This window comes from Triticum aestivum, chromosome 6D, assembly GCF_018294505.1.
Source record: "Triticum aestivum cultivar Chinese Spring chromosome 6D, IWGSC CS RefSeq v2.1, whole genome shotgun sequence".
NCBI classification, from domain to species: Eukaryota; Viridiplantae; Streptophyta; class Magnoliopsida; order Poales; family Poaceae; genus Triticum; species Triticum aestivum.
The window spans coordinates 131,115,424-131,126,928 of NC_057811.1; the positions used below are offsets into that span (position 1 = coordinate 131,115,424).

At 45.6% G+C, this 11,505-nt stretch overlaps 1 protein-coding gene across 9 annotated transcripts in view; it reads left to right on the forward strand.

Annotated features, from left to right (window-relative positions):
* Window positions 1–7,973: 7,973 nt before the first annotated feature.
* The window catches only part of LOC123144086 (uncharacterized), a 6,411-nt gene continuing 2,879 nt past the window's right edge, over window positions 7,974–11,505 (forward strand). For 5 of the 9 annotated variants that reach the window (XR_006471253.1, XR_006471254.1, XM_044563101.1 and 2 more), the window contains exons 1-2: window positions 7,982–8,268; window positions 9,011–9,123. Coding sequence is in view for 3 of the 9 variants with exons in the window: in XM_044563101.1 (XP_044419036.1) it covers window positions 8,143–8,268; window positions 9,011–9,123 (239 nt within the window). In the remaining 6 variants the exon portion in view is untranslated. Of the gene's footprint in view, window positions 8,269–8,405; window positions 8,534–9,010; window positions 9,124–10,919; window positions 11,228–11,505 lie in introns of all 9 variants that reach the window. The other 4 variants (XR_006471256.1, XR_006471258.1, XR_006471255.1 and 1 more) reach the window with 4 other exon arrangements.

Sequence of the window (11,505 nt, forward strand, 5' to 3'; positions counted from 1 at the left end):
ACCTTTGGGGACGAAACGATATCCGTTGCCTCTGATTGCTTTCAAAAAAATTCGAGTGTCAACATAGAACAACAGGAGTGTTGTGTTCAATTTTGGAATTTTTCGCGATTCGTTTGGACATTTTTATACATTAACTGGGTTTCCTAGGCATTTTATGCGCACAATTCAAATTTAAAGTACATGCACACTCTCCAATGCATATAAACTGGTTGAAAAATCAAATATGTGTCCTTGGTTGCATGCTTAGGTCCCATGCAAGAAATGGGAATGAATTTCAAACACCTTGCCACCGTCACTCGTCCGCAAACATTGCGATACCTGGTTTTTAAATTCTAGTAAATCCAAAACTCGTCTGAAATTCATGAAACTTGGCATGCTATCATGGAGTGGCATCAACATGCCGTGGTAAATTTTTTGTCCCATTTGGGGCAGGTTTGGGTATAAGCTTCTCACAACAAGCGTGATGGTTTTGGTAGGGAACATGCTACCTTTGGGGACGAAACGATATCCGTTGCCTCTTATTGCTTTCAAAAAATTTCGAGTGTCAACATAGAACAACAGGAGTGTTGTGTTCAATTTTGGAATTTTTCGGGGTTCGTTTGGACATCTTTATACATTAACTAGCTTTTCCAGGCATTTTATGTGCATAATTCAAATTTGAACCACATGCACATTCTCCATTGCATATAAACCGGTTAAAAATCAAATTTGTGTCCTTGGTTGCATGCTTAGGTCCCATGCAAGAAATGGGAATGAATTTCAAACACCAGGGCACTGTTGATGGCCGGCAAAACGTTGAGATACTTTGTTTTTAAATTCTAGTAAATCCAAAACTCGTCTGAAATTCATGAAACTTGGCATGCTATCATGGAATAGCACCCGACATGTTGTGGTATTTTTCGTGTCCATTTTGAGAGAAGGCGCACTCGAATAACAGCCAACAAAGGCATTTTGAAACAAATAGCTGCCACTGTAACATCTCAAACGTTTTGTATAATTTAAATTGTGTGCATTCTGTTAACCATTCACGTAACGCCACGCCTCACTCTTTTAATGGCTAGGAGGTGTCGTGCGGACAGGTGCTTGAGTGCTTGACTAAACGGAAGGCGTGTGAGCTGTACTCCAATGCGGAGGCTCAACGGGAAGCGTGCGAGTGTACGCCGCGCAGGCTCATCGGGAAGCGAGCCCTTTGACTTCCATGGCCACCCGCCTTGCTCGCATCCTCTCCATTAATAACGCCCAAGCCGCAGTTTAATTCGGTTTTTAAATATAAAACACTCATCGCAAACGTTTTAGTTAGAACACCCGTATGCAAACCGACAGCTTCCCCAAGAAGCTAAGGGAAAATGTGCCGAGAAGGATTTGTGCAGCTCTTGATCGCAAACGTTTTAGATAGAACACACGTTTGCAAAGTGAGAGCAGTGCAAGATTTTTGCATCCCTTCAACGCAAACGGTTGTTTTGGATGACCCATGTGAAACCACGTACAAACAATTTGGTAAGATTTGCATCTGTCATATTGGTTATGTTGCCATTTATCAAACTGGAAAGATTTACATTTGTTGATCTAGTAACGTTGCCATTTGTCAATCCTTGTAACACTGCGATTTGTCAAAATATGCAGCTAGAAATCACTAGCACAATCTAATTTTTGCAACTAAAATTCAGTAATTAAGCATAGATTTCATTCATAGATTAAGCAGTCGTTCTTAGTTTTTACAAACAGTTCAACTCGACAGCTGAACCGACCAAACTTTTCCCCAATTGTTGCCAACCACGTACTGATCAACTATATATACTAGCTAATTTTAAGTACGTTGTACAGTCCGACCACACATCTATAGTCAGATGAACTGAACAAAATAGCCCCTGAATACTACTACTACCACGGAGGGGCTTTGTGCTACTTCCGGCAGCCTCTCCTCTGCCGAGCGCGCTCAGTGAGAGGCAAAGGAGGAGGATGAGCCTACCGACGAGCCGGAGAAATGCAATACGGTACCTGCCGCTTTTGCACGTTCAGCGACGCTCGCCAGCTCGAACGCCCACTGTCGCTCCAGACGATCCCTCTCGAAGCGGCCGGACTGCTCGTAGATCTCCTGATTCCTCGCCTCTGCGTCGGCGTGTGCTGCGGCCACGGCTGCGGTAAGGCTCTTTGCGTGCTCGACGAGGCGCTCCTCCTCCTCCCGCAGGAACTCGATGTAGCGCGCAAGGTCGCTGACGCACGTGCGGGCCTCCACCTCCGCCTCCCTCCTTCGGGCGGCAGTGGCGGAGCGGGTGATGACCTCGATGGTCGATGGTGGGCTGGCAGCCACGGCGGCCGACGATGGGGTGGTGGCCACGACCACCACCTCCCGCCTTCGGGCCGCGGTGGCGGAGGGGGTGATGGCCACGATGGCCGGCATTGGGGTGGAGGCCACGACGGCCACCTCCCGCCTTCGGGCCGCGGCGGCGGTGCGGGAGATGGCCCTGGCGGCCGGCAACAACTGGCGACGGGCAGTGGCGGCGGAGCATGTGGTGGGTGTTCCTCGCACACCCAACAGGGACGCCGTGCGCACTACACTACGCCGGGGACTGCGCCGCCGCCGCGGTGCAGCCTCCCAGCTGGAGCTGTCCTCTGATGACAGCGGAGTGGCTGAGCAACGACGATGGACCGGTGCCATTGGCGATTGTCGGAGAAGCAGACGAGATAAGCTACAGGGAGGGAGGGGAAATGCGACGCAAGACTCGCCGGCCATGAGGGTTTTTATAGCAGGCCGGTAAGCATTGGGATTTTGGGGAATTTCACCAAGTTGGGCGGGAAGCTTGTGCGGGAACCTGCGAGGTTGTGCGGGAACGGGCTCACCAACGATTAATTGGCGCCACCATTTGGCCAAAAGAACGCCCAAGCGCGCTGCGCAAGCTTGCGCTGTAAGCCGTCTGCGGCAGCGGGGTGACAAGACGTGCGAGAGGAGGACGAAAGGACACGTACACATACGGTTAATACAAATAAACGTTTGCGATTTAATTACCTCCTATACCCCCGTCCTGGTTTATGAACTGCATGTCGTATATCGCACACACCTTCATCTGGCTGACTGTTTCTTTTGTGTTGCCTAATCACAAACAGCTCATCCGAGTGAACCGTATGCTGTATATCGCACACACCTCCATCTGGCTGCCCGTTTCTTTTGTCCCCCCTCATCACAAACAGTTAATTGAATTGAACTGTATGCCCTGCATCGCACACGCAACTAAAATACGAACCGTGTTTGATGGCTCCGCCATCGCAAAAGTTTTGCACCTTTTTTGACGGGTTTTTTACACCACCGTTTGCGATTATGGCATCGCACAGAGTTTCGTCGAAGGGTCTCTGATCGTAGTGTCGCGTTAGCAGCATCCTGCAGTGGTGCATTTTAAAACTCACGTAGTAACATTAGCTGAACAATTAAATGTAAGCTTGGGAAATATGAGTGGCATGTAGTTTCGCTTGAAGGATGGAGTGCTGCTATTACAACACAAAGCCACTACATAGATTGAAGTGTCGATAAAAGGGGGACACCATAAGCATCATAAATAAATCGGGGAAGTGGAACTGGCTCGAAAATATGGGGTTGTATTACCGCTACTAATCAAAAGCCTATCGATCACCGTACATGCCAGCTCTGTTCGCCTGAAGGCGCACTACTGTTACTATCAGTCTAGTCTCTCAAAGGCCGCACAGCTCCCAACATTTCCTAGATATTATGGCAGACCAACTCGAATTGCTGAAAGCAGCTTGCAGAAGCGGCCAAATAGACCTGTCGACTGCAGATGTCCCTGCTTGCCTTCTTGACGAGGAATATACTATACTTATTAAAGAAGAATAGAATAGGAACATGTTAAAGAATACAAGAGGAAGCATATTATGGAGATTCAGCTTCTTTCTATACAATGTTGGTTGCCCACCCATGATGAATCAGAGCATCCAAAGAAATGCAATTCCATGATGTCTCTCCTATGTTGCCACAGGCATTTGGAAACTAAAGTGGGAGCATTAGCTGACCAATTAAATGTATGTCCGTTAATAATATGAATATCATGTCACATTCGTATTGGAACAACTAAGCTTTGGAATTATGATTGGTGTGTTATTTAGCTTTTAAGGGTGGACTGCTGCTAGTAGGACACAAAGCACCTATGCAGATCATAGTGTAGATATAATTGGAGAACCCTAAGCATCAGGAGTAAAACCTGGAGAGTGGAACTTGCTGAAAAATATGTGCTAGTATTGCCGGTACGGCTAGAAAGGCTTTGGATACCAGCTCTCTACAACTGAAGGCGCAATACTGTTACGATTAGTCTAACTCTCAAAGGCGACACATACGACCGAATACGAAGAGTTGAAAGCGTCCATGACAAGCGACACGAAGACCAACACGAAGATTTGAAAGCGTCCATGACAAGCGACTGAATAGACCTGTACAGTGCAAATGTCCTTGCTCCTCTTCACTACAAGGAGCATACTATACTACTATTATACTCCCTCTATTCCTAAATACAAGTCTTTGTAGAGATTCCACTATGGATCACATACGGATGTATATAGATACATTTTAGAGTGTAGATTCACTCATTTTGCTCCGTATGTAGTCCATGGTGGAATCTCTACCAAGACTTATATTTAGGAACGGAGAGAGTACTTATGAAAGAAGAACAGAAGAGGAGCAAGCTAAAGAAGAGCAAGCAGATTTTGGATAATAAAATGTTGGTTTCCCACACATGATGAACTAGAGCGCATAAAGAATGCAACTCCCTGCTGTCCCTCGATATGTGGCGTATGTACTTTTCGAAAGTAAAGTAGGAACATTAGCTGGCCAATTAAACATTCTCTGTTTTAGTACATGTCAGCATCATATCATATTCGTATTTGAGCAACTAAGTTTGGAATTGTGAGTGGCATGTTGTTTAGCTTGATGGGCTGAGGAGCACTGCTTGCACGTACGTCTCGAAGCACCTACGATGATGGTACTGAATATATGGGAATGTCTACATGCAAGTCTCCTGACTTTTGTCATTTGGGTATGTCGACCATTTCAGGCGGTTGGATGAAGATCCTACATCTCCTAACCCTTCTTCTTCCTCGCCTCTTATTCTTCCCCTAAAGACCACCGCATGGGCCGCCGGCCAAACCACCGCCCCCCGCCCTCCCCTGAACCACGCACCACCTCCGGTCTTCCGCCGCCCCGGCCATCCCTCTAGCTAACCCCACCCCCCCACCCACGTCGAGTTTTGCCTCCGGCGAGGCCCCATCATAGCCCGACGACATCACCCCGCAACCATTGTCCCCACCCGAAACCCTAAGATAGATAATGGGGTAGCCCTCCGGTGAGCCCCTTCCTCCCCTCCGGCGAACTCCCAAAAATGGACTGACCCCAATTTGAAATTCAGTCAACTGTCATTTAAGCTAATGTGGAATATAAAAGGGGAAAACCATAAGCATTGCGAGTATAGTGGTGAGCGTGCCATGGCGGATCTGAAGGTGCAAACCGGACAAAGGTAACTTCGCAACCAATGTTTGGTTTCAACTAACAAGTAAGATTCTAAGTGATGGAAAATAAATCACAGTAAAGCAGTGACGATCTATTTTCTTGCGGAGATAAATAACTTGAGCAGATACGAAAGAGTACCGCCTCTGTTGTGGTTCCGTGTAAGCATCTGTTGAGGCGTCGAGGGTGCTGCGGTAGCGATGGCTGTTGGTGGCGTGGAAGCAGATCTAGGAGGGCAGATGGTGGCGGCGAGGGAAATATCCCGGTGCGATGGACGAGATAGTCGTACGAGCGGCCTCGGCAAGGTGGACGATGGCACAGATGAAGCGAGAGGACGCGATGCAAGGATCTTGGTCTGAAGCCGTGGATGAGATAGGTTGATCTCTTGTAATGGACGACAGCATCGGGGTATCAACTACGGCATGGTGGAGGAGGACAGCGGTGGATGGGGTGGCGGACGGAGGAGACTGCGGTGGAGAGGCTGTTTTGGGGTCCACGGAGTACGAATGGGGAAATGAAGGGAGATAGGTAGGGGGAACCATGTCTTCAGGGCGCGCTTGTCTCAAATGTGAGGAAATTTACAAACTTAGCCTCCGTCTAAAATTTCCTACATCACAACAATATTAGTCGGTTGGGGATAGGACGGTAATCTCGCATACACCGAATAGGAGTATTTGCCGACGAAGATTTCGGCTGAGAAGAGTTTGTTTTGGCGCCCACCGTGTATGAATCGGGGAGGTGAGAGGCGATTTCGGCCGACGAGAAACTGTGTTTTGGCGCCCACCGTGTATGAATCCGGGGAGGTGAGAGGCAGAGGTGGTTATGTCACGTTTGAGTGAAATTACAAGCCTACCCCTATCGAATCCTATAGAAATCGAGCCGATAGGCTTTGCGTGTTGGGATAGGCAGTAATTTCCATCTCATAGATTTTGGTTTCGGGCGGTTACTGTGAGTTTCCCTGCTTCGTTCAATTTTTTACAGAAAAAGAGTGCATGTTTAACGTGCCAACTCAATTCAAATCCATTTTGTATTGATTTTTTCGGCATGGTTTTGTATTCGAATACAAATCTATATACATCATTTTTTTGAATATAACTTCAAAAGCACAACAAAGAATTCTACTCCTTTATGTACAAAATATGATTTACAAATGCAATGATCTCAAAATCATAAGGTTGAATTCAAATTTTTAAACCAAATTATGTTTAACTTTGAATTCAAAATTTTGAAACCAAATTATGTTCATTTCAAATGTATGGATCGGCAATATCAATATATTAAATAACATACGCGCGTGCAAATTCAAATTAGTATGCATGTTTGATAGATCAATTTTGGTTCGAGTATGAGTTACATGTACCATCATCTGGAATTCAAATTTTTGAATCCCTTTTATGTTGACATCTTCTATATACACAACTAAATATTTGAATCTTGTTTCACGCCCATCTCTCTCTAGGTCTCTCTCGTGTGCTCCTTCATGTAGCTATCACTCTCCTTTCTCCATCTCACCCGCACGCTCGCTACATGCTTCTCCCTTTTTTGCAAACACGGTCTCTCGCTGTCTCCCTGAAGAAGTGTCACACTCTCTCTATCTTCATAGATTACACGGTTTTCATTATCTCTCGCGTCTCTATCGTTCTCTGGTATCACTATAGCTACCTAAGCTTTCTTTTTCACCGCCACACATGCACTCTCACTCGTCTTTCACCCTTTCTCTCCAGGGTTCTCTCACGCACCCTATATCTTTCTATATACGACTCCTACCACTAGAATTACCTTCCCCGCACACATACCATTTGTTGGGGTCTCCTTTCCGTCTTCATCTCCGTTCCAAAACTAACATTATCCATTTGTTTACCGACCAGACAAACTCTCCCCCTCTCTCTCCCTCTCTCCCTCTCACACACACAACTCTCGCTTTGGATCCCCCCTATTGACTACTCTCTCTCTCTCTCACACACACACACACACAACTCTCGCTTTCGTACCCCTGACTCGTATCTCTCTCACAAACATTGATCGACTAGCCTCTTGATAGGTTTATCCATCTACCGCACATTTTCGCTCCCTGTATCTATGTAGATATTTCGTCCCTTCTTGAGACTCGCCCTCTCGATCATGCACACGCACACTATCGCCTCATTTCTTTCCCTAATAATAAACCACGCATTGCTTTTGGCCGTACGTCGTCGGTATTTTTTCAGAAAAGTCCCTATGTTTTCTGATATTCAACTCACGGTCCTATTTTAAGTGGTTAATCAGGAAAATGCTTCGTTTTTACACAAAACTCCCTATCGTTTGGAGTATTCAACCCGCGATCCGAGCAGATTTGTAAAGGAAAAAAACACGGCAAAAAACAGACACGGGCGCTCGAGGAAGGTGGAACCTTCACCGAATCATAGTTAGGTGGCACCCATTCCGCAGTGGGCCGACGTCACCGATCAAAAATCTAGAAAACAGCAAGTATTCATCCACGTTTTCTTACGAAAAGCCCCTTTAATTTTGAATATAATTCTACTTACTTTTTTCCAATCTGCTCCTCTCCCCCTCGCCCACGAACTCCTCGCCGCCGCCGCCACCCGCGCCGGCCGCTTCCGGCGACCTCTGATGCCGCGCAGCACGCCCCCGAGCTCCCCATGGTCCGCGCCTCCCTCCGCTTCGGCCAGATTCTCCGCTCCCGTCCTCTACCGCCTGCTCGCAACCCCACCCCCGTGGCTAGGGTTTCAGGCAGGGCTTCGCCGGCGCGTCTCCGGCGGCCCCAGGTTCGTCCCTCCTTCTTGGCCTCCTCGCCTCCGTCTTCCTCCCAGAACTTGGAGCAGCCCGCCTCAGTGTTGCCCGTCGCACTTCTCACGTCCCTATGATTGATCTCGATCCGCCTCCTCCTCTCGATGCTGCGTAGGGGATAGGTCGCTTCTGCGGTGGGGCATGTGAGCTGGGAGCTAGTGAGGCATACGCCCTTGGCGACGAGGAGTTCTTGCTCTAGGGAGAGAGCAGAGGGCATGCTGGACACTGTTGTTGGTGAGACAGGTTAGGATGAGAGAGAGCAGAGAGAGAGATGATGATTGCTGCACATTTAGATAGAAGGATTGATGGAACTGCTACTGGCCGCTGCTGCTAGAAAGAGAGAGAGAACAGAGATGAGAGACAGGGTCCAACGACTACTGATTTGCTCTTGTGGATAAAAAAAAGAGACCGGTGAACAAGAGAGAGAGAGCAGAGAGATAGAGAAGGCTTCACATTTACATAGATGCTGATGTATGATGTATGATGCTACTGATTGATGCACATTTAGATAGAGAACAGAGATGTAGCTTGCTACTGAAAGTTTTTGTTATTGCTACAGTCCCATCAATCAATGTATATAAACCTGACAATAAATACTACCCAATTCATATCCAGATGATTTGCATCTGTCATCAAGGAAAAAAGACATCACTGAACCCTTTGTATTCTAATTGAAAAGTTAAATAATCTTGTGTGTTCTAACTCTGCGATAATCTGCAGTTATTTGGCTCATCGTCGTGTCGCAAGTTTCTGACGTCGCTGTACACCGTGGACTTTGCCGGAAATCCGTCTGCACGTACTCCACCGTCTGCCGGAACTTCGTCTGACCTGAGGTACATACTACAGTGTAATCAATTTTCATCTGTCATCAACTACTACATAAGCTCTGAACAAGTCAATGCCTAAAACACCCCCCTGTCCTCATTGCAAGATGGTCCTGAGGAAAAACAATAATTAGAAGTAGCGATCAAATGTGATAAATCTAGCTAAATTTGTATATAGGAGGAACATCTATTGTATGACAGAAAAATATAAGAAAGGTAAACTAATATCATGGTGATGGCAGAGAGGTAATTATTTAATTGACTATTTTGGAAGTAGCAATAAAAGGTGATAAAGCTAGCTAAATTTTTATCTAGGAAGAACAGCTGTTGTATGACAAAGTTTTCATATCAGTGCTACATGGTTCCACTCTAAATCTCTGTACTTAATTGGCTGAAGGTTTGCATTAGTGGTTCAGACCAATGCTATATGGTTCCACTCTAAATCTCTGTAGTCAATTGGCTTAAGGTATACATAATTGGTTGGCTCTGAAAATATATATAGTAAGTCTTCACATTGTAACAGCTTGAAGAGGTTCACAAAAAAATGGTACAGGAGTTGCAACAGTCTTGATCAAGTATTTTGCATTTCTTTACAGAGGGAGTACTTATTAGTTCTGTATGTTCTTTAGTATATGCTCTGGGAGTCTGAACAATTCAGTGACTAGAAGGGTCACGACATTGCTTTTCCATGTCCTTCAGTTTTTTCAGTTGAGTTGGCTACCTGAATTTCCACTATGTTAATTCATTCTTGTGCAATTTCTCACTGGTGTTCATGTACTTAGCCTGCAACCTTTATTAGCAGTGCCTAACATTTGGTCAGTTAGGTAGTTTGACTCTTAGACACTGAACTTTGTAATATCTTTTTACTACAGTTTTAAATAGTAGTAGTTCCTCTGACATTGCATGGTAGTGGTGCTGCAAAGAATTCCACTGTTTGGGGGAAGTTCAGGGGAGCTTCTGCTCTGTCCTTGGGAGGAAGAGTGTGCTTGTTAAAGCTGCGAGTCATTGGTGCTCTGCACTTAGATGGAAAATGTGGCAATACTGTGTTGAAGTTTGTTATATCAATCCGAGGAGATAAAAGATGTGGCACTCCTGTGCTGAATTTCGTTATGGCCACATGATGAGGAGATAAAAATGTGGAACTAAGTGTAAGCAGGTTCTTGCAGTTGTCTTACTGCATTTCCATGTAATCCAATTTGCGATATCTGATTGTCCAAACAAACACAATTTAAACATATATCAAATGGAACAAAAGTAGCAATCTCAGAGTGTCTGTTAATGCGTTGGACACCTCTTATTGCTAAGCATCTGCGGGAAACTTTGCTAATTGGACGGCACATTTGTTACACAAAGGAAGGTCTCTGATAGCCTATTGCTTGGTTCTATATACTGGCACTTTGCTTGCAATTTCTGTTTAGATACCCCATAACTTATCTGCTCCGTATCTATTCATTTTTTCAGAAAAGAATAACTGTTATGATCTAAAACTTTAGCAACTTACTTCCGATGATCTGGAATAAAAATAATAAGCATTTCTGTTTGAGAAACCTACTTGATATGTTTCACTAATTTCTGCTGTAGTAAAATTGTCTAATTAGTTACAGATTCTTCATTTAGACAAAATTATGTAACACATGAACTGAAAACTACTTTAATTGGAGGTCCATAGATTTATTTCTGACTTACCAAAAACCATATCAGATTTCATTGTTGTATGATTCATAATCTTGAAGATGTGTACCTTATTTTACTCCATTGGTTCTCGCCCTCTAATAGGATGACCCTTTAATTATTTGTTGATGTAGATTTTTTTTCATAGCAACGCACGAGTAATTTACTAGAGCGAGCGGCGTCGTGGTGATCTCGCTGGCAAGCGACGGGAGGAGGACGGCGAGCTGAGCCGAAGGAGGGCGAGGCGTCCACAAGCAGGAGGCTCCCCGGTGAATCGGGGAGACAGCGCGAGGCATCTCCGACGGCGTGGGCCGGGCCGCCGGGCGCCGTGCTTCCTCAGATTCGCGTTTCAGCCGCGCATCCAGTTTGTCGCTTCCCTCGATGTCAACGGCTCTATGATCAGCTGTGTTCTCTTCCTCCATGTACTAAGCCACGACGAGGTGTAAGTGCACTCTCTATTTTGCTCTAGGTTACTGCATATCATTGCTGCCTTCCACATGTTTGATGAAATGCCCAACCACATTGCTCACACAAAATTCGATGGAAAAAGGAAGCAACATGGCTTATTAGGACCATTAGGCAAACTGAGAGTTGCTTACAAATCTCTTGCATATATGATGCTAAAGGAATTTCTTCCCACTTTGAACATTCAGCATTGCAGTCCATTCCTCTCATAAAACTGTTAGTGAGTTTTCTCAAAATCCATGCTTGCTTTTTTTT